Source organism: Corylus avellana, chromosome ca9 (assembly GCF_901000735.1).
Source record: "Corylus avellana chromosome ca9, CavTom2PMs-1.0".
Taxonomy (NCBI): Eukaryota; Viridiplantae; Streptophyta; class Magnoliopsida; order Fagales; family Betulaceae; genus Corylus; species Corylus avellana.
Window position 1 is genome coordinate 180,089 of NC_081549.1, and position 26,242 is coordinate 206,330.

The 26,242-nt window shown below is 37.4% G+C and overlaps 6 protein-coding genes across 8 annotated transcripts; 2 read left to right on the forward strand and 4 right to left on the reverse strand.

Annotated features, from left to right (window-relative positions):
• The first annotated feature begins 1,552 nt into the window (after positions 1-1,552).
• On the forward strand, positions 1,553-5,149 carry LOC132161752 (glucan endo-1,3-beta-glucosidase 8-like). Its single transcript, XM_059571935.1, has 2 exons — positions 1,553-2,567; positions 3,882-5,149. Exons 1-2 carry the CDS (start codon positions 2,236-2,238, stop codon positions 4,984-4,986), a joined length of 1,437 nt encoding a protein of 478 aa, XP_059427918.1. The 5' UTR covers positions 1,553-2,235; the 3' UTR covers positions 4,987-5,149.
• Positions 5,150-7,790: 2,641 nt separating this feature from the next.
• LOC132191884 (GATA transcription factor 2-like) lies at positions 7,791-9,323 on the reverse strand. The gene is made up of 2 exons (XM_059607005.1): positions 9,004-9,323; positions 7,791-8,663 (listed from the first exon to the last, which is right to left on the reverse strand). The coding sequence occupies exons 1-2, from the start codon at positions 9,127-9,129 to the stop codon at positions 7,941-7,943; spliced, it is 849 nt and encodes a 282-aa protein (XP_059462988.1). The 5' UTR covers positions 9,130-9,323; the 3' UTR covers positions 7,791-7,940.
• A 1,953-nt stretch (positions 9,324-11,276) lies between these two features.
• On the reverse strand, positions 11,277-17,074 carry LOC132192362 (uncharacterized). Of its 2 annotated transcripts, XM_059607677.1 has the most exons (8): positions 16,602-17,074; positions 15,872-15,926; positions 15,301-15,375; positions 14,998-15,089; positions 13,859-13,940; positions 12,170-12,253; positions 11,711-11,981; positions 11,277-11,623 (listed from the first exon to the last, which is right to left on the reverse strand). In XM_059607677.1, the coding sequence occupies exons 1-7, from the start codon at positions 16,931-16,933 to the stop codon at positions 11,856-11,858; spliced, it is 846 nt and encodes a 281-aa protein (XP_059463660.1). In that variant the 5' UTR covers positions 16,934-17,074; the 3' UTR covers positions 11,277-11,623; positions 11,711-11,855. The 2 variants fall into 2 exon arrangements, with proteins under 2 accessions (XP_059463660.1, XP_059463661.1); XM_059607678.1 differs by lacking the exon at positions 11,711-11,981.
• A 677-nt stretch (positions 17,075-17,751) lies between these two features.
• On the reverse strand, positions 17,752-19,377 carry LOC132192157 (NADPH-dependent aldehyde reductase-like protein, chloroplastic). Its single transcript, XM_059607408.1, has 2 exons — positions 18,441-19,377; positions 17,752-18,293 (listed from the first exon to the last, which is right to left on the reverse strand). The coding sequence occupies exons 1-2, from the start codon at positions 18,854-18,856 to the stop codon at positions 17,885-17,887; spliced, it is 825 nt and encodes a 274-aa protein (XP_059463391.1). The 5' UTR covers positions 18,857-19,377; the 3' UTR covers positions 17,752-17,884.
• Positions 19,378-19,471: 94 nt separating this feature from the next.
• LOC132192158 (NADPH-dependent aldehyde reductase-like protein, chloroplastic) lies at positions 19,472-20,628 on the reverse strand. The gene has a single exon (XM_059607409.1). It carries the CDS (start codon positions 20,431-20,433, stop codon positions 19,630-19,632), a length of 804 nt encoding a protein of 267 aa, XP_059463392.1. The 5' UTR covers positions 20,434-20,628; the 3' UTR covers positions 19,472-19,629.
• LOC132192156 (PHD finger protein ING2-like) lies at positions 20,339-25,829 on the forward strand. 2 transcript variants are annotated; one of them, XM_059607407.1, is made up of 8 exons: positions 20,339-20,416; positions 21,569-21,820; positions 21,909-21,980; positions 22,067-22,308; positions 24,164-24,227; positions 24,374-24,630; positions 24,765-24,803; positions 25,469-25,829. In XM_059607407.1, exons 2-8 carry the CDS (start codon positions 21,775-21,777, stop codon positions 25,577-25,579), a joined length of 831 nt encoding a protein of 276 aa, XP_059463390.1. In that variant the 5' UTR covers positions 20,339-20,416; positions 21,569-21,774; the 3' UTR covers positions 25,580-25,829. The 2 variants fall into 2 exon arrangements, with proteins under 2 accessions (XP_059463390.1, XP_059463389.1); XM_059607406.1 differs by lacking the exon at positions 20,339-20,416 and adding an exon at positions 20,951-21,162.
• The last annotated feature ends 413 nt before the right edge of the window (positions 25,830-26,242 follow it).

The following is a 26,242-nucleotide window of genomic DNA, read 5'->3' on the forward strand; positions in this document are numbered from 1 at the left end:
TAAAATGCAGTTGAGAAATACAATAATTAAGATTATTAATAAATAACATCTTTCCTTTTCTTTACCCATTATTACTTATGGTTTGAAAATTCAAAGGTTGGTTGGTATTTTTGAATAATAATAATAATAAAGAAGGATATATATAGGAGGACTAGAGGAGTGCGGCCTTTTCAATTTTCATAGATGTGAAAGAGCGAAGTGGGCCCGGACAGCGAGCAGTCGCTGTACAAGTGTGAATGGATTGGGTCGGTGGTGGGCGTATCTTAGGGTGAGCCGAAGCCTTTTGGTTTTGTTTGGGAGGTGTTAGATAACGTTATCAGCAGCCACACCAGACGGCCCACATCCGCTTGTCTTATTAGATTGCAATGAGGAGAATCGCCTCCTCTTCCTCTAGAGTCTAGGCTCTTCTTATTCTTACGAAAGAGACATGTCCTCATTAGTTACACTCTCTCCAAGTACAGGGGAGCCATAACTTGTTCACAAACTTGAATGAGCTGTGCCTCATTCATTTATGAGGGCCCTGGGTCTACAATAATAACACTTGACTGGACCGACTTATTGTGCTTTGGTCTATGATGTTAACATGCTACCCTCTTCTTACTTTACTTATTCGTAGGGTGTCAAAAATTACTATGAAACCGAAACTAGAAAATTGAAGACCTGATTTCGATTTCGGTACCCGGTTTTTGGAACCCGGTTTTTACCGGGTTACTGGAACCGGGTGCATATATATATATATAAATTGGTTACCGGATCAGGCACAAACCGAACCGGTCGGTAACCGGGACCCCAGGATCCCGATTCCAGGTTTCGGTTTCTCAAAATCAAGAATCGGGTACCCCAATTTCGGTATACGGGTTGATCCCTTCCTTTGTACAAGTTAATTTTGTTGTATAGTTTTAATGCCCACTTGTGCTTGTGCAGAAAGGAAGGAACGTGGAGTCCACAACCACTCGCAGAAAATAAATAAGTTGATGGATGGATGGATGAGATGAAATGCCAAAAAGTAAAAAACCCACTTCCCCTACTTCACTTCACTTATTAATCGCAACTCCCCCATCTAAAACGGATACGGCCCTCAATGTTATATGTCGGTCACCGACCACCTGAAAAGTGGAGACTTCACGGACCAAAAACCTGTAACTACAAAATGACAATAGTACCCTTCGCACGCACCCCTTCTTTCTTTTTTTTTTTTTTGGCGCCTATTCTGCGCTCGTGTCGTGCCCTTACAAGCGGTGCACGTTGCTGTGCATGGGCAAGCGTGCGGTGTCAGAACTCAAAACGAGGTATGAGTGGGCCACGTCATCACCGATTCCAAACCGAGACAGAACAGAGTGTTGTCTGTTTCCCTCCTCCGCATCACAACTCAAAGCCATATTTCCATTCCTTCAAGTAGAAGTAAAAAGAAGAAACCTTTTTCTTTTTCTTTTTTTTTTGTAAGTACAAGCAAAATTTAGAAACCCTCCTATCTTCCCTATTCACTTCCTTGTAATTTTATATATGTTTGTTTTTCCAACCCCAAGCGCCCCTGCGCTCCTCCTTTGAGATTCCCCTCTCGTTCTCACATAATAGCCGTTGGAGAGCTGTCCAATCCTCGGTTTTGGGGAAGGAATCTGGTTTCAAACTTCTAATCAATTCCCCTAGTGGGTTTTGTCCTTAATCGTTTGGGCCTATTATAGCAATCATCGATACTCTCCCTTTCTCTCTTTTTCTTTGACAAAATTACCCTACTTTATATATATATATATGGTCCTTTTGCCACTGCTCTTGGGAAATCCCCGCTTTTGTTTCTTTTCGCCCCGCTTCACAGAACCGTAACGCTCATCGTCTTTCGGTAACTCCATTCACCCTATCTCTATTTACAGTATAACGCAGCACATAAGAGAAAGCAAAGAATAACGCCAACCACACTTTTCCGATAAACCTTGGCCTCTTGATGCTTTTCCCAAAGTCATAATTTTATGCCATATTATTACCTTTTTCTTTCAGATACATATTCTTGATGCTCTTGATATTTATTGGATTCTTTTTTCTCTCACTTTTCCCGGGAAGAAAAAAATTCGCTAGATTTTCGCTGATTCCTCGAACCCACCTGCAAAAAACCGTTGCTTTTCCCTCCCCCATATTTCTCTGTGAAGAAAAACGGACTATTGCTTTTCTATAATTCCCTCCTTTTTCTAGTAAAACCCATAAATTTCCTGGAAAGTTTGTTTCCTAGGAAACTGTCGGATCATGGAGAGACTGTGTTTTTTAAACTGGGTTTCGATTGTGGGGCTCTTGGGTTGTGTTTGTGTTGAAGGGCTTGGTGTGAACTGGGGTACCATGGCAAGCCACAAGTTGCCACCAGATGCAGTGGCTAAGATGCTGAAAGACAACGGGATTAAGAAGGTGAAGCTTTTTGATGCCGAGAAGTCCACAATGAGCGCTCTGGCTGGGACTGATATTGAGGTCATGGTTGCTATTCCCAATGATCAGCTGGCTGTGATGACCGACTATGATCGAGCTAAGCAATGGGTCCAGAGAAACGTCACACGCTATCTCTTCAATGGAGGAGTTAACATCAAGTATGTCAATTTCCTTTTCTTTTTGCTTACTTATTTTTTAAATTGAATTATCAATATTTTTTTTTTTGGGGGGGTATATTACCTTGAGCGCATAAACTGATGTTAATTTTTTATGTAATTGTCTGATGATTCTGTTGCTTAATTTGATAAAACATTGAGATATCTTTCTTTCATTTGTGGCTTCTTTTCTGACCACATTCATATGGAAGGGATTGAGCAATGCTATTTTTGGGATGTTAACAGTAGAGTAATTGAGTATAAAGTTACTTTGTTTATTGATTGAATTTCTTTTTGAATCTGCCATATGTGGCTGTTAGGACACGTTCGATTCCACAAATTTAGAACTTTTTTCTGAGTTGTTTTAGAAATCAAGTGTCCGTCATTGCTATGCCATTGATTTGATCTGGTTGGAAATTGTTTTTCTTTTTATAATGTATAGTGCATGCTTTCCTTTATCCTTGTTTCTAATTATTATGCTTTAATTTATTGCTGAGAAGTTGTAGAACAAGGAAAAGGGTTCTTGGAATCACCAACCTAACTCCAACTTGAATATTTCTGGATTTCTCTTGTATAATTGTACATGATTTTCTTCTCATTCTGATAAAAAAAAAATCGTTACATAGTTTTTCTTTCAATATTTACTTGGCAATCATTTAGAGCGTTAGATTCTTTGTAGCGGTGCTTTTCTGTTGGGGGCTTTGCATCGGGAAGAAGAAAAGAATAAGTAGCAGGAAGAAAATTTCTCCATCTGGAAAGTCGATTGGAAAATAGACACCGACTTAAGAAACAGGACTATGTTATTTATTTCATCATTTCCATTGGACCTCGATTATGAGATGCTGCATGTTTATTGAAGAGTTGGAAGGGTTGTTTTTAGATTTACCTCAGTTCTGTTTTTTATGGGGAATTAATAATTTTCAAATTCTAATCATAGAAAATCTTTTTGAAGAATGTAACTTGGACTTTCTTCTCCAATTAGATAAACCTTCCTTGGCAATGACTTGATCGACTTGGAGCATTTGAATGGAACCTGATCTCAAATTTAGCTTTCTCAAAGAGCTAAGCACTTGAAGAGTGCAATGTTGTTAAATTTTGTTTCTTCTGTTTTTACATTAGTAGTTTGTAAAAGGAACAACTTTTATACCTTCAATCAGTGTTCTCACTTTCAAGCAAACTGTTTGTGAAATAATGAACTTACACTTTTGATTTGTCTTTATTGCTATTATCTTTATAATTTTGGTATTGTAGATTTGTGAAAGTGGTAACTTGCAATTAAGCTCGTCTCTTTCTGATCATATTATCTATGTTGCACAGATATGCAGCAGTTGGGAATGAGCCTTTCCTGTCATCCTACAATGGCTCATTCTTGAATGTCACCTTCCCAGCACTTCAGAACATTCAAAATGCCCTTAATGAAGCTGGTGTCGGAGACTCCATTAAGGCCACTGTACCTTTAAATGCTGATATCTACAACTCACCACAGACCAGCCCCTATCCATCTGCCGGAAGGTTCCGGAGTGATATTAACGACCTAATGACCCAGATTGTCCAGTTTCTGAGCAAGAACAATGCGCCTTTCACAGTAAACATATACCCTTTCCTTAGTCTTTATGGCAATGACGACTTCCCTTTTGACTACGCCTTTTTTGATGGGGCAAGCCAGCCCGTTGTTGATGGTAATGGGATTCAATACACCAATGTTTTTGATGCTAACTTTGATACCTTGGTGTCTGCCCTGAAAGGTGCTGGATATGACAACATGACCATTATTGTGGGGGAGGTGGGGTGGCCAACAGATGGGGACAAGAATGCCAATGTAGGCAATGCTTATAGATTTTATAACGGGCTATTACCAAGACTTGCAGGCAATAAGGGCACCCCATTGCACCCTGGATATATAGAAGTTTACTTGTTTGGTCTTATAGACGAGGATATCAAGAGCATTGCCCCGGGCAATTTTGAGCGCCATTGGGGAATTTTTAGGTATGACGGTCAGCCGAAATTTGCGATGGATGTCTCTGGTCAGGGTCAAAATAAGTTTCTTGTGCCTGCACAGAATGTGGAATATCTTCCTGCGAAATGGTGTATGTTCAATCCAAATGCCAAGGATCTGAGCAAACTTGCAGATAACATAAATTTTGCATGCACCTTCTCAGATTGCACATCACTCGGATATGGTTCCTCTTGTAATGCCTTGGATGCTAATGGGAATGCCTCGTATGCATTTAACATGTATTTCCAGGGACAAAATCAGAACGAATTGGCCTGTGATTTTGAAGGTTTGGCGACGCCGACTACACAGAATATCTCGCAAGGGAACTGCAATTTTATCATTCAGATAGCCTCATCATCCTCTTCACGGGGGTCCTCAGTGGTGACTTCAGTATTTATTACTATTTTCATCTTTCTGTGGCAATAGATTTATTCTTATAGATATATCAGATTCAGGCGTACTATTATTTTTCTTTTTGCTAGTTTATAACCTTTTGGGGTTACTTTTACTTCACAGATTGACAGATTCATTAATATCCCATTGCCTAAATAAATAAAAATAAATAAATAAAAAGCATATGATTTGTTTAGATTTGTTTATGATGTGATCCAACTGATCTATTTTGAGTGACTTGATGAATTAAGAGACTTGTGATCTCAACGAGGCCAAGGCTGGGTTGGAAAAAGTTCTTCCAACCCAGTTGATTTGTAACCCTAGAAGACTCATGAATTTAAAAAGCCCTAACAAGACCAAAAAAAAAAAGGCTCTTGTGCTTCACTCCCAATCCCAGTGGCAGTGACCCACACATAATAATGAAGCCAACCACAACCACCTTTATGTGCATTGTGCATGTTCCATGTCTTCAAAAGTCGCCGCTTTATTTGAAAAGCTTATTATGTGTTGCAATTACACACTCTTGTTTGACTAAAAACGCTCCATTTCAATTTTAAATGTGGATGAGTGGGAACGTCAAATTCATCAATCATTTAAGATATCCTTTCAAATCTTAATGCCGCGCATCGCATATCTTCAATTTACCATATTCTTCCCCCCTTGCACCCCCCATGTCTTGCAGCTCCAAGGTTGCATATTTTCATGTCACCAACCACCCCAAAACAATCTTATTGTTGTCATTCTTCTTAGGGGTGGGTCACTGGGTGTGGACTAAGCCGGTAACAATAATGGGTGTTTCGGCTACCGCACCGACTTAGTCAATAAAGTTGGTAATTTTACGGACTATATATTGAGATTTAGTAGAAATTTTTTGATAATCTCTATAGCCTACCGAACTAAATATTGTTGTAAGTTGAGATTTTAAATTATTATTATTATTTTTTTTTTTTGACATGTTCACACATGAGGGAGAAAGAGGGATTCAAACTAGTGACTTTCACTTTATTACGCGTGATCTTAACTGATTGAGTTACCTCTTGGTGACAGTTTAATTTATTACTTTTTAATAAATAGTAACAATTGCCCATATTTAAATTGGTTGGCCATTTTCAAATACAAAGGAGGTAGAGTAGAAAGGATTTTGTTTTGAAAGTGGGCCCCCAAGACATGATATGAGTGGTATGACAATATAACACATGGTAAGTTGCTAAGCAACCACCGCCTAAAATCATCTGTCGGTGTTCTTCTTCTACTTTTCGCGTGACGTGATGGTAATTTAATTCATCAAATTTTGAGAGTTGTAAATTTGAAGGCCAATTATCTACGAGACTACAGTCTATAGAGGGAAAAAGGATGATAAAAGATGTGTCTCTGTCCCGTAATGTCTCCACAATTGCACTCTCAATTCACAACATTCATACTCATACCTCACATTTACACTCCGTATCACTTGTTTTGGCCTGATATATATATTTTTTTTAAATTTTTTCGAAAATTTGTTATTTTGTTCTTGTTTGTCTGCAATCTTAAAAATGATTAAAAAAAGACACGAAAAATTATCAAATTTATTTTTTTATATAATCTAAGGAACTACAAAGAAGAAAGAGAAACTGAAAATGAGTTGCCAAGAAATAAATAAAAAGCTTTTGAAAGTAAGATTAAGATCTATTGCAGTTGCTTTTCTATTTTAATTACAATATAAATTTGGGTAAACAATTGTAAGAGGGCACTTGTGGAGCTCACTTGTCTAAACAAGTGTTCCAACGACTCAAGACCTGTTCAGGCAGGTAGACTCTTTCACAATTACCTGTCCAAAGGTACGAGAGAGCAATAGAAAATGATTTATGCAAAAAGTGATGCTACATGCACCTCAGGCTAATTCAATAGATTTTGAAGCCTAAAACAATAAGTTTAAGTGGGTCATTTTTTATATTTAAATATTTATTTTGATTTATATAGAATATTTTTTAAAAAATAAAATTTATTCTTCTAGCCTTTTAAAATGTAATATCTTTTATATTCAAGTGCTTCTAACATCGGAAAAAATAAAAATTTATAAAGAGGGTGGGTTGTAATTGAATAGGATTCCGTGGAACGAGGTGGCGTTGGAGACTTTCCATCTAATGAGAATTTAATTATTTATTTATATCTCTTTCGAACAATGCAACTTTCAAATTAATGTTAGAGAAGAATTTATGGATATTATTGGAGACTTTCCATGAATATTATTAACACTGAGATTTTTGAAAAAGTAATAATTATATTGAATTAAACAATGGTTGAATTAACTTTCCACCTTCCTTTCTTTTCTAAAATATATATTTTGGATATTCATATATATATTTTAATAAAAAGTTCTTGATCCCGCTCGCGCGTGAAGAGTAGGTGTGACATTAAAGTGGGAGGGAAATTTTTGGGGGGGAAAGTGGGTACACTGCAGAGGAGAGGAGAGGAGAGGAGAGAAGGACAAGAGATTCCAGAAATCCAAATCAGTAGGTAAAACATGTACAATTAAAACTCACGTGCATGCGCTCCTTGTTCTTGGTCTCCATCTTCAGAATATTAAATAAAAATAAAAATTATTATTATTTTCTTTTAACCTTTGTACTATAATACTATTGTTTTGGGTCAGTTTCTCAAAAATTCTAAAAGCTGCCAACAACTGCACAATTTAAACATATATATAAATTAATAGGTCATCTTCTCTTCACTCTTGACTGCTTTCTATCATGAGTCACAGCTTTTCCCCCTTCAGGCCTAGATATTTTTCACCTTCAAATTTGAACTTTAGTGATATATTTCCTTGGGATTCCAGCAGATAAAATTAAGGATAAAAAAAAAAAAACTGCATGAAATTGAATAGTAGCAAGGGAAGGGTGGGAACCCATGGGTTTTACACTAGAGTGAAAGTCTGCACTACTAATCTAATTATCTCCGAATTTTTCTATCTAAACTTGATTTGTTTTACATGGGAAAATGAAATGAAGTCACTGGCCAGTGGGGATGGAAGACAGAAAAGCCATTCTCATCTCCATGACTTTCTTGTGAGAGTTGGAGTGCAAATAGCTCACAAAAGTAGGACTCTTCGCTGGCCTATACTCTGGCAGCAACCTACCCGACTTGTACCTCACCCCACATGCATTGCACAGTGTCTTTGGGCCCAATGGTCCTGCCCTCCATTGTGGGGTCCTCTGTGATAGGCAATGGGTGCACCTCCTTGGCGCTCCCTGCTGCTCATTGTTCACCATTAATCCCTTCTCCTCCTCTTCCTCTTCCTCTTCCTCTTCCTCTTCCTCCTCCTCCTCTCCTCCTTCTTCCCTTGTTTCTTCCGCCTCATCATCTCTTACAATGTTGCTAATTTCCTCCTTTTTGGGCACAATGAGTTCACTGTCAGCCAACCAGTAAGCCTGCTGGAGCAGAGGAGGGTCCGAGCTGGTCATGCTATGTGGGTCTGCGTGATGTGACCAGATGCTTAAAGAGCTCTTCGTTTTAGGGGTTGCGGCGGCCCTTTTTCTTTTGCTTCTGGCCTTGCCTGGCACTACAAAATTTTGCAGGGAAGCCGGGCTCTGATGGGGTTTCTGCAAGGGCGTTGAGGGTTTTGGGCTTGTACTTGTGGTTTGAACACTAGAGGGTGCCGGGAGGCAGTTCCCTGTGCTGTATAGACAGTCTTCAACTAATACTGACAGCCATTCTACGCTAACATCCACTTCCTGCGCATTTTCAGTCACCGAAAAACAAAACCCCCAAAATCAGTAAGACCCATATGAGTGAGCATATGCTGCATATTGGTGAAATGTGATATGGGTGTGAAACTCAACCAACGAAAATGCTATAAAAAGCAGAAGATACAAAAAGGGTAAAACCTAGTAAGCACAAGGAACACAAAATGGAGAAACAAAAGTAAAACCTATGTAGTGGAACTTTTAAAAGTAGAGGCAAACAAAAGAAATTGATGAGGGCACCGCCAGAACTCTGCTCAGAGAACGAAAGAAAGGAAAACTATGCGTAAAAAACGCCCAAAAAAAATAAAAATAAAAATAAAAGACTAACCGTGTTCTGAGCAGAGAAGAGGTCGTCAAGACTGGTCGAAAGGCCACCGAGCTTGGAGCAAGGCGGTGAAAGGACCTGTTCTTGCTGGTATTCACCGGAAACTGACACATTTCGGCAGAAATCCATGGCCACAAAGCAAAATACTAGCAGTAATATATTTTGAATACACCACGAGAGAGAGAGAGAGAGAGAGGGTTTGGGAAAGTGAGAGAAGAAGGATAAAAGAAAAGAAAAGAGGGAGAAGAAAAATGCATTGCTAAGCTGTCTCTGAGTGCCCTCTTTATGGCCTCGTTTTGTGTCGGCAGATAAAGCTAAAGAAACAAATCAAAATTTTTACTCAACCAAACAGAGCAAAGCCCACATCCCCACATCCCCATCCCTCTCCGCTGTTTACCACGGTCCACATACCACCAATATCAATATATGTCCTCTTCTTTCCAAGCCCTGTCCCTTTTCTCGGTTTTACAGTTTTACTACCATACCAAGTTAACATTTTTTTTTTTCTCAAGAATAAGAGACGGTTTTAGTTTTACCACCTAAAAAGACCAAAGACCCCTTTCTTTCTTTCTTTATATGTAGATTTTTTTTTTTTTTTTTAACATGCCCGGACAATAAGGGGGGAGGGAGATTCGAACTAGTGACCTCCGATTCATTAAGCGTGATCCCAATCGATTGAACTACCTCTTAAAGTCTATGTAGATATTTTTTTATTTGGTAGAGAGACGAGGGGAATGAATGAATATGGGCGTTTATGAAGTAATTAATTAGTGGGGCCTCATAAATGTAATGCAGTGATGCCTCCCAATGGATGATAACATTTGTGATGGTCTGAGCAGAATAGCAGTGTGTACTGCAGGTAGCCGGATTGTTTTTACAGATTTCAAACTGGAGTGGCAGATGAATTATACATTGCTACTCTGCCGACTACCATCGTCTCAGTCATCTTAAACGAAAACGACCACTATCTGCTTAGAAAAAAAAAAAACGACCACTACGTTTTATGCTAGCCGACACTTTTAGATATCTTTATTTATTTATTTTTAAATGACACTTTAAAGAGATATTCATATATTCATGCTGGAAATTTGGTTTTAACCTATCATTTCATGTCCAATGTACCCATTACACTTTAAGAAAGGTACATTTGTTGAGGTTCCAAATCACAGAAAAATTTAGGCCATTAAGATGTTGCCTTTACCATATCCCATTTTAATAAAGTGGTACTTCTCTAAATTTGTCGTAGACGTGTGTTGGGGGGTCAAGTGGAAAACAAGGCTTTATAAAACTAAAATCTCATACGTATCCCACCAAGAATAGTCTATTAAACATTATATTACGTCCTACCAATTGATGTTATAATGTAGTCCAGCTTCTTCATTGAGAATTTTGAGCTGAGGAGGAAAGCTTATGGAGTGCGAATCTGCAGGTGGCAGATCCTTTAATGAGTTTTCTACCGAAATTGTGTTTGTTTTGAGAAAAAAGACATTAAATTTTAACGAGTTTTCGAAAAATCAGAATATTGAATTTACATGTGGCTTCCACCGACCGAGACGTCGTGCATAATGAAGTCTTGGTGGGAGACTTTGGTGAAGGAGTATTTATTTAGGCTCTAAACCACATCTGTGATTCTGTGAATGTGATATATCTTACATCATTAATCAACATTGTACGATTGATGGACCCAAAGACAATAATAGATTTATTCACTGCTTCAATCACATCCACATCAAAGTAACTTAATCTCAAACACAAAATAAATAAATTTTATTAAATTTACCATCCGATGCCCCTGAGAAGAAAGAAAAGGCAAAAGTGAACTATGAAATTGACTGGGGCTGGTTGAGGATTCATTGCTGCTGCAAGATTGAATAATGGCACCGGGGACAGACTACACCCAACGGCTACATATAATGTGGGACATCGCAAGCAATTATTGTAAGGGATGGGTGATGACTCTTCAACTTTAGAGAATAAATCAATAAATATCATTAGGTAGATAGAAAAATGCTCCTCAGGGTATGATTCTGTCCATCCATATCCTGAAAAAGTCCTCAAGCATGGCAAGTGGCAATTGGGCCGACACTTTTTTATACAATCCACAAACTTCTTATGAATCTAACACGAAATTGAATGATTAAGATTGAAGTGGCTGACCCGTTTAATTAAATGGGTCGAGCTAAAATAACAATGTTTCCTTTGTTCATACACTAAAGTAATTCATGCCTTCTAACATAGTTTAAGAAGTAATAATCAACCCCTCAAAATTTCAACTGAAGCAGAGTACTTGCAAGTTATCAATCAATGAAAACATCACATCCATGGGAACAATTAATTGTAATTGCCTTTTAAGCAAGAACTTCTGAGCAATGGCATCCATACATGTCAGAGATTCTATATAAATAAAAGTCAATATGAAATATCATCAAATAGTTTAATTGTACCAACTTGAATCAGATGCAGCTTGTAGAAGGGAAGTAGCCGCGGTCCTGGCACAAATTAATGAGTTATTCCCCTATGCTTAATAGTGGATAGATCCTATCACCAGTCTTGATCCACACAATCATCCTTCCCCTTATGGTATGGAAGAAAGGGTGAAATCAGTTGTGTGTAAATTCAGTACCTTAGTTTGAAACATAGAAAGAAAAGGTTAAAAGCAAGATCCAAATTACCATATTTGATAGATGATTAATATACATAGATTTCTTACAATTTCTGAGGGAAAGAAAGTAAAATGCTTGCACCGCAATGGAATACATAAAATTTGAGGTTCTTCTGGGTGACTTCAGCATTAAGAATAAGAAGATTCAATCTGTACAAAGCACAGGAATATACAGTTGCCACAACTGATACCCTCATGGCTCTGAGTAGGGCTTTGACAGATATTGACGCCATTCGTCAGGCGTCCCCTTTCTTACTGTCAGCATCCTTAACGCTGCACTTGTTAGTGGTATGGCAACTATGTCATAGTCTTTTGGTATCTGAAAGATTGAGGATATGGAGTGTAGTTACAGCAAAAATGAAAGTAAAGACCCATTATTTTTCTGCTATATCTTCGAACATTTGTTATGTTTCAATTAGTGAATTATGCTGTAAAAGGAATCTCATTTACAGTGAAATGATACAATTAACTATAATATATGAAGAGCAGTATGGTAAGGATTATTACCTTTGGGACGTTAATCAGCCTCATACTTGCTTCCTCTAAAGTTTTTCGACCTTTCTTTGAATTGCATTTGGCACAAGCAGTAACCTTTAATTAAAAAGAAGCACACACCATGAGTAAAGTTAGATTTTAGAAGTGAATGGTTGTGTGATGAAACTATAGTTAGTAGAAACTCTCTTCCTTGCTCTAATACTATTTGTAATGATTTAGGAAAAGAACTAGCCACATCTACGTTATCATCTTAAAAAAACTAGTCAATTTAGAGCTTTCTTAGAATCAATTGTAAAGCCCAATTTCACCTAATAACAGGGGCAGAACTCGAAAAATAATTGTGGGGGTTCAAAACTAAAAATGTAAAAATTTTGAAGCTTTGAAGGTAAAACTTAATTTTGGGGGGTTCATTTCATAAAAAATACCTAGGATTTAGAAGAAATTTTCAAAATTGTGACTTTTATGAAAATTTGGAGGGGCCCACACTCTATGTGAGCTATTTATCTTTGCAGTGTGGAAATATTAATGTTTTCTTTGCAGTGAAAAGTAACATTTCATTACACATATTCTATCATGAAAAGCTCTTCTAACGTGATTTCCAGTATCATATTTGTTCTCAAAATTTTTGAAGGCCATGGTTAGTCCTTTCTCATAATAGGTGATAGCAGCTAAGTTATATTTTAGGATTAATGCAATCATTTTAGAACTACTTTTCCAACTTTATTTTAACATATTCCTCAATTAGGGTTTTTGGTCAACTTCGTATTATTATTATTATTCATAACAGTGAAGAAGTGAGATGAAAAACATAACCCAGAAAATGGTTTTCTGATTCATCCATTTTAAGGTGAAATAGTTATACAATTGACAGAGTGAAGTGTCCTCTCACTAAGATCAATGATGAATTTCTTTTAACTTAATTGGACTGGATTTCTGATACAATCTCTCCTCCCCTATCTTCTTTGGAGTTTTTGTATGCAACCATAGGAGGTGATTTATTGAGGACTTGATGTACCGCTTGAGCTTCCATCTTTTTCCATCTTCAAATTTTAATGCATATTTTTTTACTCATGAGTATCCAAAACTTAGTATAGTAACATCCTTTATATTGCTTATGGTTACAAGCACAGTAGCAGCACTGATGTTTCTTGAAAATGTCAATTGACCTCTGCCATGAACTCAAGAGGTAAAAGACCAAAAACATAGGAAACCTACCAGAACCAAAACATTCACTTTTCTATTCTCTTATATGTATTCATCAACTACACCAGCTTTATTCAACCAAATATTTGTTAAGGAAACTCACACCTAGGGGATTCTTTCAATGAGATCATAATATGGCATGTAGAGACATCACTTAGCCAAAAAGCTGAAGCCTATGGGTTTGAGCCCAATTGTTTTGTATTAACTACCCACATTTGTGACATCTTTCCAATGTAGGACTCAATCTTTTTACGCTCACTCACAAGTGTATACTCAACTAAATGTGGTCTCTGTAGTGCTGTTTTTGTTATGGTCTCTTCTGATTTTCATGTTCTCAGAAAAAACTCCTCCAGTCCTTTACACTACTCTCTAACATTTTCGTTTCCCTACAGATAATAACAATAAAAGTGCACTAAAAGGGTCTGTAATAAGGATACACAATATGAATGACAGTTGGTGTAATGTTTAGTTACAAATCTGTCTAATATATTGTCTTACCAGATTTTCCCAGTTCCATTCTCCACCTCGTGCAGCTGGAAAAACATGATCAATGGTTAAATTTTCACGTGAAGAACAATACCTGTTGAGAAAAGACATGTGTCACTTAGTATACAAGCCATGTGACGTAACATCTTAAAGGGCAGCATATAATTATCAGACTAAAAGGCTACATGTGTCCCTTAGTATACAAGCTATGTGGCGTAACATCTTAAAGGGCAGCATATAACTATCAGACTAACAGGCTGAAGTTTATCATACACTTCAAACTTCATTGGAAAAGGAAAGTAAGTAATTCAAGGCAAAGAAAACAGAAAACCTAAAAGAGGTTCTGGTGCAACACCAAGTGTGAATTTAACCAACAATTTCCTGTATTTAGGTCTATATTCCAAATATAAGCAAAAAACCAGATGACATTATGCTTCTGGTATCTCCAGAAAATAGTTAATAAATCATTCGAAAGTGGAATTTTTATCACAAAAGGCGAAGTTGCATTACAGCAGCAAAGAATAGGTTATCATAGAGAACCCACGAGTAAGAAAGAGAGAGAAATAGCTCTAATCCTTGAGGTTTTGCATGAGATTCATACTTGAGGGTCATAAAGAGTTTCCAACTCGAACTAAATTAATAAACCACAATTCAAAAAATATTAAAAACTATTATAATTGGGTAAGAGGACTTACATCCGGATCAATAAAATAACCTTTTGGCTATTTTGTTGAGCTATGTTGTTAAAAACACTACATCTGGCTCAGCAAAGTAACCAAACGTTTGTTGAGTAGCTACAGTGCTCAACAAAGTTGTTGAGCACTGTAGCTCAACAATGCATTTATGATAATAATAAAAAAATCTAATATTGTTCTGTCTCTTCTTTGGGAATAGGGAAAGTAGATAAATAAATAATATTTTAAATAAAAAAGTGAAAGTTGATAGCTAAAATGTTGAGTCGGATGTAGGTGCTTTTAAAAAGTAGATAGCTAAAATAGACAAATGTGGTCATTTAGCTAAAATTTAGCTAAACATTTGTTGAGGCGAATGTGAATGCACATGAAAATGTTGTTTGTTTTGTAAAATATTGTTTGCTTACTAAATTAAACTAATTTAAGTTGAGCAATAATGTTCACGAGCAAAATACTTACTGACAAGTGTAATTGTCTCGATTTAGTATGTTTCTACGACTAAGGGTGCTCTTAATTCTTCTCCTCCTTATAACCTGCAGTAAATTGGGAACCTGGAAGCAGAATTGGATACGGTCAGTTTAACTGGACTAGAGGACACATGTACAGTAAAGAGGGAAAAGCCTGAAAATTCTAAAAAATAACTTTAAAAAAATCAAACAAAATAAAATAAAAAAGGTGTCAAAGAACAAACAGCAATAGTATAATCCCAGGAGCAAAGCAAAACAAATATTAATAAACCAAAAGTACTCCTTGAGTGCATACCCTCAAGACCGCTGGTATGTAGAAGGATCCATTCGGGGAATTTACCGTCTGATCATAATATTCTAGCACATCCGCCTGGATAAAAACAAGTTTAAGACTGAAACGTTAAAACAAACTTATCTCATAAGTATATGTTCCTAAGTGGAATTACCAAAAAGGAAAGAAAAAAAAATTGTTTTTGTCTGTGAGTGTGCATACATACAGGGAGAAAGGAGAAGCAGGTAAAGTTCCAACTTCTAATGACAATTTAGACAAAAGGACTATTGGGTATGGAGAAAGATGGCATTTATGTTGTGATCGCAGATGCAAAGTAGTAAAAATTTAGATGTGCAACACACTGACCTAGAAGAGCACATGAAGGCTGTTAATTATCCATTTTTAAAGACTAAACGTGCTATTCACTGATCAAAAAAATTTATACTTGAATGACATCAAGGTTTCCTCATTTTTTTGATAAAATAAAGTTTCAATGAAAAGTAAGTAATTGCATAAAGAGCTCGAATGATAATACCAGCAAGGTTACTTTGCTAATGTCCAAAATTCCAACATGAATAGGTGAAAGCAATCTAACCTTCTCCATGAATTCCAAACAAATAGCACGCTTCCAGCAGACAACATTGATTGGCCTGGCACAGGACAACAGTGATCAGAACCTTAAGCAAAAAACCATGCAAGTCCTTATGCTGACAGGTTCTTACATTCTTTTATATGGTTATTTCAAATATTTTCCCTGAATCTATCTCTTAGATATCTAGAAATATTTGAGCTTTTGGGAGAAAATTGCCTGATCGGAACTGAACTTTCTGTGACCATGCCTGACGGCAGTCAATTTTTATACATGTAAAATGCATTAAAAAAATAAAAAAAATTAACTTGCTTCAAACATTTAGTTCTTATGAAATTTCCAAGAATTACTTTAGTTCATTTCTAATGAGGACGAATTCTCTGATTTTATACTCTTGATGCAGTTTAACTAGTTTGTTAAAATATGAGATAGGCAGTTCGATTCTACATAGAACAGAATACTTGTTGAATTTACTCCTGAAAATCTGATACTTGTTGTATTTAATACAAACTCAGTTCGACTCTACCTAGAACAGAATACATAAATTAGAGCCAAGAACAACCTAAATGCAGATTGATGAAATTGTCAGCAAAACGGTCAACGAATTAGTTAATTCTACTGTGCTTAAAATATTTCTTAGTTTAATATTTTTTTTAAAAAAAATCTACTAAACAAAGAATAAAAATTTGATAAAATGGACTATAATAAGCAAGTGGGTCATAAAAGAGAAACTGACCTGTATGAGATGTCCAAGACCAGCCCTCTGAAATCGGACAAATCATCCCTCTCAAACTCATCATCATAGACAAAACCATCATCCTCCTCATAAACACCTTCATCATCACTAACATTAAGGCTTGCCTCCGCACTGAAATTGCTGGACTTGTTGTTCACGGAAGAAGAAGAAGAGAAAAGTCGAGTTGTAGAGCCAAGAAACCTGAGCCTGCGCACTTGGGTTTGAACTGATCTGGGCTTAGAGTGAAATGGGTCTTTGGGTTCCAACCCAAGTGACACTCCGTCACCACTGAAGAGCAGCTTCAACCGTCCCTGTGTTATGAACTGTGCCATTCACAATACCTACAACGTTGAAAGTTGAGCGATAATTGATTAAAAAAGACTACTTTGATTCGTTTTCCAACTTCAGTTACTCATTGCAGTGTTGTTATACTGTACACTGTTTGAAGAGTTTCAAAACAGCCCTCTCACGGAAAAAAACCATTGCCACATATTATTTTCAAATATTCCCGAATATCTTCCCCCACACTAAGTGAAATGACGTATATACCCTCCAATTGATTTTCAAAATTGTCACAAATTCCGAAAGAAACAATGGCTCGTTGATTTTTCCTCTTATAAAAGATTGCAACATATTCACTGATTGCCAATTCATCTCAGTTGTCAAAAACATAGCTTGGAAGTTGATCCAACGATTCAATCAGTGAGATGGTAGAATTTTAGCTTATTTCATTCCGTCACTATTTCTACTACAATTAGAGATCGGGCTTTTTATTATATTGTCATATATCTTAAAAAGTTGATTAATATTTTAATAGAAATATTTGGATTATAATCTTTTAAACTGTGGTCTCATAAGGATGGACAATTGCAGAATTTGATGCATGCCCATTTCATAGCAATATTGCTACTCATGATAAGGTCCTCACATCATCCTGTTATCTACCTATGATGGTGTTATGGCTGCGCCCAACAGATTCAGTAGCAATACACATCCATTTTGATTAAGTTAATTATGAAATTATAGATAAGTGACATTTGGAGAGCTCATTAGTCTTATTAACTCTTATGGATCAATATGGACGCCGGAGGAATATTTCATTGAAACCAGATTTTATGATTGAAAAAAGAAAACTTGAAACATGGCCGTCAAACAGAAAAGTTGACAGCTTTTATTGAGCTAATTAAAGATACAAACTAAGGCACAGACCCTTGTGCGACCTTACCATTACAAGAAGGAAGGAAGGAAGAAAGCTACATAAAGAGAGATATATAAATATAATACTAAACATAGCCACCATTAACGCGAATAACCTGCCCATTAACCCACTCACTGGCGTCACTAGCCAAAAACCCAACAATAGGAGCCACATCGTTGGTCTCACCCAGCCTGTCAAGGGGGCATTCCTCAATCACCCTCTTCACCTGCTCCTCTGTCTTTCCAGCGAAAAATAGTTCAGTGGCAATTGGCCCCGGCGCTACACAATTTACAGTAAGTCTACTCCCCTTGAGCTCCTTTGCCAGTATCTTTGCCATAGCCTCCACCGCGGCCTTTGATGCTGTGTATGCGCTACTACACGGCTTCAATGCACCCACCAAGGATGATGATACCAGTATAATTCGACCCCCACCATCACGTTTGAGCCGGTTTGCTGCCTCTCTAGCGCACAAGAATGCCCCTCTAGCATTCACACTAAAACAAGCGTAAACAAATTTGATTAGATTTTTAGAAACATTAATTATTAACAGCTTGTGTTCAACATGTGGCTTATTAATCAATTATATATCTTTGTTGTTGTTTGAGAGTAAAATGTTTTGATGCAAAGAGCCAAAGAGTTGCCTGAAGATATGATCAAAATCCTCCACAGAAGTATTAGCAAGTGTTGAGTGCTTGGGATCTGCAACTCCTGCGGAGTTGACCAAGATGTGGAGGGGCGAGTTGAATACCTCCTGGGCTTTGTCGAAGAGAGACTTGACCTGGGTTGGGTCGGAGACATCGGCACGGACCGTGATGGCTTGTGGGGTGTGGGGAGAACTAGAACTAGAGGCAGAGGAATTGATCTCGGAGGCTACAAGGTCAGCTTGGGTTGAGTTGGAGGTGTAGTTGATGACGAGTTTAGCGCCGAGAGAGGCTAAGTGGAGCGCGATGGCTCGGCCGATCCCTCGGGACGCCCCAGTCACGATGGCAACTCGGTCTTGGAGTGGTAAAGATGGGGTTGGGGCTGTGTTAGCAGCATTGCTGGTTTCTGAAGCCATAATAATAAGGTTAGAAACTAGAGAGAACCAGAAGGATTCTTATCTTTTCAATTTCAGTACAAGAGTATTGGAGTACCAATGTCCCATCATCCAATTAGAAGTGCATTTTTCATTACGACTCCATATTCTATTATTAAAGTAGTTTAGAATCATTTAATCCTATGCCATGGAATTCTATGAAACACTACGTCAGACATTGCGTCATATATGACTACTACTGATGGCTACAGGCTTTAAGCATCTAACCTGACATTAGTCATGATTCTAATTGCATTTTCCTTTGGAAACCACTGGATTCTAACAACGCATAGAGATTCTAATAATTGGAGTAGTAAATATAAAAGTTTCTTATATAAAACCAATTTGTCCAGGCAAGCCGGGACAGCCTGCCCTGTTTTTCTTTACATTTGGTTGCATTCTACCCACCATCTCTTCTCTCTTTACTTATTATTATTATTTTTTTTTTGAAAAAATCAAAATGATGAAGTGAAGATGGTGGGTAGAATGAAGTGAAGCATTCCCCTTTGACAAAAGCAACTCGATCAGGTTTCTTTGACACGTTCTGCTATTTAAGTTTCACCTTCCAATTCATTCATAGATGCTAGATACCATACCAATAGAAAATGAACACACAAATTCAGTAATAGCTTTCTGGTGAGACAAAGAGCTAGCAGACACGAGAAGAGAAATGAAATGAGAGGGAAAAGAAAAGGCAGAACAGAGCAGGAGTAGAAAAGGCGTGTGGAGGGTGGAGATCAGAGATGTATCAACTTTCAAACAACAAATCCACCATTCACCCTAATGACCTGCCCATTAATCCACTCCCCAGCATCACTGGCTAAGAAACCCACGAGGTGAGTCACATCCTTGGGCTCCCCAAGTCGGCCTAGAGGGCAGGCATCCGCAATCATCTTAATCGTTTCCTCGGATTTACCCTCAAAGAACAACTCAGTTGCCACAGGCCCCGGTGCAACAGCGTTGGCAGTCACTCCCGTACCCTTGAGCTCCTTGGCCACTATCTTTGTCATTGTCTCTACGGCTGCCTTGGAGGCTGCATAAGCTGCGTACCCTGGTAGAAGAGATCCAACAACCGAGGTTGATATCATGATGATTCTTCCATTGCCTCCACGTTTCAACCGATTAGCGGCCTCTTTACAGCAGAGGAATGCACCTTTGGTGTTGATGTTAAATGTCATATCCCAATCCTCCACACTTGTCTTGGCCAAAGTTGGGTACTTAGGATCAAGCACCCCAGCAGAGTTTACAAGGATGTGGATAGACCCAAATTCTTGTTCGGCCCTATCGAAGAGCAGCTTCACCTGATCTGGGTCTGAAACGTCTGCTCGAACTGCAATTGCTTGAGGCTCAGAAAGGGTAGCCGAGGCGTTGAGCTCAGACGCTAGAAGATCTGCTTTTGTCGAGCTTGAAGCATAATTGAGCACAACCCTTGCACCAAGGGAGTGGAGGTGGATGGCGATGGCACGGCCAATGCCACGTGAGGCACCGGTTACGATTGCCACCCGGCCGTCAAGTCGAGAAGAAGAGGAAGCGTGTTCCCTGGTAATTTCCTCAGCCATAGCGGAGATTCCGTGAATGAAAATCGTATTTGATTGTTTTGGGGTTTAGAAATGATCGACGGATTGTAATGCTTTTATAATTGAAAATTACAAAAGGACTCCCGAGAGATTGGGTAGCTTCATGAATCTGAATCTGAATCTGTAGAAATTGTCAACTCAAAAAATCCTCTCTTCCTCACCGAAAAATGGGTTTTTTTTTTTTTTTTTTGATCAAACATTTGCAAACCTAAGGTGTTACGATGTCAAAACTGCCCTCAGTTGTTTGAGAATTGATTTAGCCTTGAGTGGGGCAATAATGACTTTGCACTAGGTTGCCACTTGATGACAAAGAGATTGCATCACTGCATACGTAACATAAGGCTCTTTAAAGCCAAAGATTCGTTGCATCACTGCATACATAAGCCTCTTTTAGTTTTTCATCTCCCTTGTTTCCCTTATTTATATATAGATTAATAGAAGAAGTCTCTTTTGGTTACTTCACAGTTCATATGAATGGCCAAAGATGAAAACTTTCATATAGAAAGTCAAAGGTAGCTGAGTTGTGGAAATTCCAATGGTAACCTGATCAGATTATAGCAAAGTCAGCAAAGCATTAAGACAAATTTTGAGGAAGAAACTAACCTGGGAAGGCTGGGATGAGAATAGGCATGCCCTTTTCCATCAATATTGGCTTCAATAGGTGCTTGAAAGTTGAAAATCCATTCATTCTAAAGAAGTTTAGGTCTTCAGGTGGGGAGTTGAATTAAGGATTGCTTCTGAATGATGAAATTAATGGTTTATTCAACATTAGGAATCTAAAGAAAAAAATAATAATAATTAGAAGGAACAACTCTCACCATATCTCCTATGTTATTATCAAAAGCATATGTTGTTTTAATTTTTCTATATTTGATTTTAAATCGCATTTTTTGTGTATAAAATTGCAATGTAAAACACATTGTTATCCTTCCATACTATACTTGAAGAAAAAAAAAAAAAAAAATCCCCTTCCATTGGATAAAGGGATTTGTAGCTGTACACATGCATGTTTCTAACTTGAAAAATGCTCAGATTGCCCTAAACAATTATTATTTGCAAAAAAAAATACCCTTAAACCATGTTGAAAAATGTGGATTAAATAAATTTCAATTGGCAGGCACAGCCCTCCAGTGAGACCCACCACCAACAGCAGACCTTCCCGGCTTCTCCAACGGTCAACACCTCCTTAACCGTCTGGGTTCGGTAAAACTTTAACATTGAAGGCGACACCGTTTTGGGTCTTTTTCCCTTCGTTTAAACTTCGTGGACCATGTAGAGAAGAGAAACCCTAGAAGAAGAAGAAGAAGAAGAAGAGGAGAAGCAATGGCAATCGCACGAACCGGAGTGTACGTCGATGACTATTTAGAGTGTAAGGCTCTCTAAGACTCCTCTAATTTTTCCAATAATTTTCCCAAAATTAATTTCGCCTAAAAAGAAACTTTTGGAGATTTCCGCAGACGCAAGCACGTTACCCGCTGAGCTTCAGAGGCTCCTCAATACCATCCGAGAACTTGACGAACGCTCCCAATGTAATGCGCTCATTCTTCTACTTTTCTAATTTTCCATTATCTTTTTGTGTTTGTTGTTGAAAATTTTGATTTTTTGGGGGTGAAAGCGACGATAAACCAGACGAGGCAGCAGACCAAATACTGCTTGGGATTGGCTTCACAGAGCTCAAAGAAGGGGAATAATCATAATAACAATAATAATTACTATTATAGTAATAGTAATTATAATAACAATCAAGAAGACGAGGCAGCAATTGAGAAAATACGAAAGGATATTGAGGCAAATCAGGATAATGCGTTGAGTTTATGCACCGAGAAGGTTTTGTTAGCACGGCAAGCTTATGACCTGGTAGGCTTCTTTTATTGATATTAGCTTTTATGCATTGCTCAACAATATTATGAGTTATCACGGTTGTATTTTATAATTGGTGCAAAGGATTAATGAGTTTTGATGGTTGAAGGTTTTTGTGCTTTTCTCAACATACTTGGAGTGTGCATAGTTCATGAATAGTGAATGGTTTTGCTTTTCTAGTGGAATTTGTTCAAATATGTGGTTTTTGAGGTTGAAAGAGGAATCACAATCGAGCAATGCGTGTTTGGGGGTTGGGGCTGAAGGGTTCTATGATTACCTTGTTTAGAAGTATTATAGCAAATAGTAAAAATAATTATAGGAAAGGTTTCTCTAAAGCCTTCTTTTCTTGATAAGTTATCGAGATATCATTAAAAGCGTAAGGCATCCCAGATACACAAGATGTCTAAAGCCTTCTTAAAGTAAAAGGTTTACCATATCATTGCAACTTATAATTTTTTCAAAAACATATAAAAGGGTCCATTAGGGATAGTGTTCCCAATATCAGAACTATAAATGGAAAATGTTGGTGAATAAGTCGCTTCATTGTATGTTCACACCCATCTGTGATTTAAATGCTTGATGACTATTCAATCTGAAGTGCATTTTTCTATACCACATCGTTCTAATAAATATGGGCACCCCAAATACTTGTCAAACGAATAAGCTAGTGGTGAAATTCTGTTAGTCACCTCTATGGTTGCTCTCTGTTGGTTCTTGTCATGTATTATATAACTTTATGGAGAGGTTCTCATTTAAAACTTTTAGTTATGGGGAACTTCAAATGGGAAAGAAACTTGAGAATCAAGATTATAGAGGTGCAATGCAATTATCTTAGACTCATATATCTCCTCTATCCTCCTTTAATTTACATAAAGAAATTAACAAAATCCTTTTCAATAGAATGTATGCAGAGATAAATCACGGATGAATAAAGCTGAATTATGCTTAGCCATGGAATTACTTTATGGAAATAGAGTCTTTCTCAGCCTAAACAATATTCAGCTGTACCATTTGGTAATCATAAGTCTGCTTGTTGCATCTAGAACAACCCTAAAGACATCTAGCAATTGTCAATAGTTACATATACGTATCTTCTTCATAATTGGACATGTACAACCCAGAATGTAGCCACAATGAGCACAAGCAGCGTGCTTGGCTTCTCTCAACCCTATCCCAGTGATTATTAATCCTGCATGGTTTTTCATCACCATGGGAGGTTTCAAAGACCATTATTAATCTTGTGGTTATGCAACAATTGTTTTCAAGATACTCTCAATAACTTGAGCCCTTTTTAATTCATTAAAACAAATTTCTTCCAACGTCTCATTCTATGTGTTTTTTTTTTTACTGTGTTTAAGTTTTGGTTTTGGACTTTGTTGAGTTTCACATTATTGAATACAAATAATTTAATACCTATATTGTGCTTTTTAATGAGATTGAAATACTTGTTAAAAAAAATAATAATAATGTACTGCACATACTAACAAAATTATGTGACTTGAGAAGGTTTGAACTGGTTTAAGCTGCAGAAGTTTCATTTGACTCTGACCTGGATATCACATGATGCTCTGTAGTTCCTACAACCTCATCTCCTTGGCTAAACCAGTTATATCATACCACTGTATATAACATCAGTTCAAGCACTATATTGCATAACCCAGAGCCAGTTTTTTTGGGTTCTCTTTAACCGGCATCTTCTTTGTTTTTTCTTCTTCTTTTTTTGGTGGGTCCCCGGGGGGTTGGGGTGGCTGGATGTTAAGTACAAGTGCAACTTTATACATTGTGGGCTTTCAACATCCTCTCTCGTATAACTAGAGCTTACAGAGTACCTTGTTATTTTCATTTGCTTCAGATAGATAGCCATGTAAAAAGACTTGACGAGGACCTGAACAACTTTGCCGAAGATCTAAAGCAAGGTAGGTGAACCTTACTGCTATCATCATGTCTTGTGTGATTTTGAAAGAAGTTTTGTCCCGGTATATGAAACCGTTAGAAGATGGCAGTTTTATTAAATGATTATCTACCGTATGTTTTTTTCTTTTCCCTTTTCCAATTTTGTCAGAGGGGAAAATAGCACCAGATGAACCGGCAACTCTCCCCTCATTACCTATTGTCCCTAAAATTGAAAAACGCAAGCCCTTCTATGTAACACCTCAATCGAAAAGGATGGATTATAGGGATAGGGATTGGGATCGGGAGCGTGATAGGGATTTTGAGCTCATGCCTCCTCCAGGAAGCCATAAAAAGGAATTTGCTGCCCCCATGGATGTTGATCAACCTATAGATCCGAACGAACCCACCTACTGCGTCTGTCATCAGGTCCTGATTTCTGGTTCCAACTTTTTTCATTTTTTAATTGGAAGCTCTTGTCTAGATTGTTTCTGGATTTATCAGTTATGCTTCAACTGCTTTTATTCATTTACTAAAATGCTATAATTTTCTGGATCTTTTAGGTATCATTTGGAGATATGATTGCCTGTGACAATGAAAATGTGAGTCTTGTTTTCTTCCTTATCTATATTTTTCTCTGGTTATCTGGTTATAATGTCTTATGGCTTCTTTGTAGTTAGATTGCGTCTACGAATTAGATATAAAAGTTTACTAACCAGAGACAATAAGAAGTCTCAGCTGTAGCTACTTGAGAAAAATTTATAGACAATGTTTGTTTTGTGGATTGAAATAGGATATATATCGGAGATCTTACAAAACATGGCATAACTGCATGTGTGAAATCCACATGACTTGAAAACCTTTAATAGTGGATTAACTACTACTAAACCATTTTTCTCATTTGATTATCTCTTAATATTTATTATTGGCACCGCTATAAAATGAAAGGAACTTGGGATATTTGAAAACTGACACCTTGTCGTTACTGGTTTGGTTTTCTCTGCATAAGGAATGCTGCTGGCACTTTCTAGATATCCATATGAACAAATTATTTCCAGAAACTATCACTTTGTGTACTTTAAATTTTCCTCCTGTGAGAGTATAAATCCATATTTCTTTCACGGGATCCAAAATGATTTACAATTGTTTCATAAGCTTCTTTTACAACGATATGATAAGCAGTCTTAACAGTTAATAGTTTCTGTGTCATATCATTGTTGCTTTGTGGATACTTGTATGGATTAGCTGACTTTTAATAAGTTGACAGTGCCAAGGAGGTGAATGGTTCCATTATTCATGTGTCGGGCTGACACCTGAGACAAGGTTCAAAGGAAAATGGTATTGTCCAACCTGCAGACAGGTACCGCAATGTCAATGATAGTGGAAGATTGGACCTGCTTGATTAATTGCTTATTATTGTTGTTTTAAGTACCTCTTTCAGATTAAAAGAAGTGGGGAAATGTTAATTATACCAGGAAATTTTAGATTATGGAAAATTTGGATGAGTTATCACCATTCAATCTGCATAATGTTTCTTATTGTGATTGAAAATTGTAATTAGATTAGTAATCGGAAATTATTTCGATAATATCCGTTGAAGATTGACTGAATCTACAAATGCATACATTCCTCTGATCCTTTGCCTTCCCGTTATACTTGCTATCTAGCTTTGACAAGGTTGTTGGGCCTGTGCGCTATGGGCCGTGGACCAACAAGTAGGGGTACTGGTGGTCATTTCGCCCTTTAACTTTTGTCTATTTAGGGTGCATACTGTCTGGTTAGATCTGAGGAGTATAAAAGAAGAAGGGCGGGAAACGAAGTTTTTGGCGCGAGTTGTTTCGAAATACGATTGTAGCCTAATGGCATAACTGCCCTCAAGCACACTCCCTCTTGGCCGATAGGCCCGAGATGAGTTAATTTTCTCTTTTGCCTTTTTTTTTTTGGTCTTTTTTCCCTTCTGGTCAGTGATTAATTTGAATTATGAAATATGCTATCCGTTGAATTCACAATGGAATGTTCATATCCTCATATAATATTTTAG

Excerpts from the sequence above, each read along its gene's own strand:
- LOC132161752 (XM_059571935.1), top strand. The coding sequence starts at position 2,236 with ATGGAGAGACTGTGTTTTTTAAACTGGGTTTCGATTGTGGGGCTCTTG. Across the intron at positions 2,568-3,881 it reads AATGGAGGAGTTAACATCAA|ATATGCAGCAGTTGGGAATG; the intron begins GTATGTCAATTT and ends TATGTTGCACAG.
- LOC132191884 (XM_059607005.1), bottom strand. The coding sequence starts at position 9,129 with ATGGATTTCTGCCGAAATGTGTCAGTTTCCGGTGAATACCAGCAAGAA. Across the intron at positions 8,664-9,003 it reads TCTTCTCTGCTCAGAACACG|GAAGTGGATGTTAGCGTAGA; the intron begins GTTAGTCTTTTA and ends GAAAATGCGCAG.
- LOC132192362 (XM_059607677.1), bottom strand. The coding sequence starts at position 16,933 with ATGGCACAGTTCATAACACAGGGACGGTTGAAGCTGCTCTTCAGTGGT. Across the intron at positions 15,927-16,601 it reads GTCTTGGACATCTCATACAG|GCCAATCAATGTTGTCTGCT; the intron begins GTCAGTTTCTCT and ends GTCCTGTGCCAG. Across the intron at positions 13,941-14,997 it reads CGAGACAATTACACTTGTCA|GTATTGTTCTTCACGTGAAA; the intron begins GTAAGTATTTTG and ends TTTTCTCAACAG.
- LOC132192157 (XM_059607408.1), bottom strand. The coding sequence starts at position 18,856 with ATGGCTTCAGAAACCAGCAATGCTGCTAACACAGCCCCAACCCCATCT. Across the intron at positions 18,294-18,440 it reads GATTTTGATCATATCTTCAG|TGTGAATGCTAGAGGGGCAT; the intron begins GCAACTCTTTGG and ends CGCTTGTTTTAG.
- LOC132192158 (XM_059607409.1), bottom strand. The coding sequence starts at position 20,433 with ATGGCTGAGGAAATTACCAGGGAACACGCTTCCTCTTCTTCTCGACTT.
- LOC132192156 (XM_059607407.1), top strand. The coding sequence starts at position 21,775 with ATGGCAATCGCACGAACCGGAGTGTACGTCGATGACTATTTAGAGT. Across the intron at positions 22,309-24,163 it reads CACGGCAAGCTTATGACCTG|ATAGATAGCCATGTAAAAAG; the intron begins GTAGGCTTCTTT and ends CATTTGCTTCAG. Across the intron at positions 24,631-24,764 it reads CCTACTGCGTCTGTCATCAG|GTATCATTTGGAGATATGAT; the intron begins GTCCTGATTTCT and ends TGGATCTTTTAG.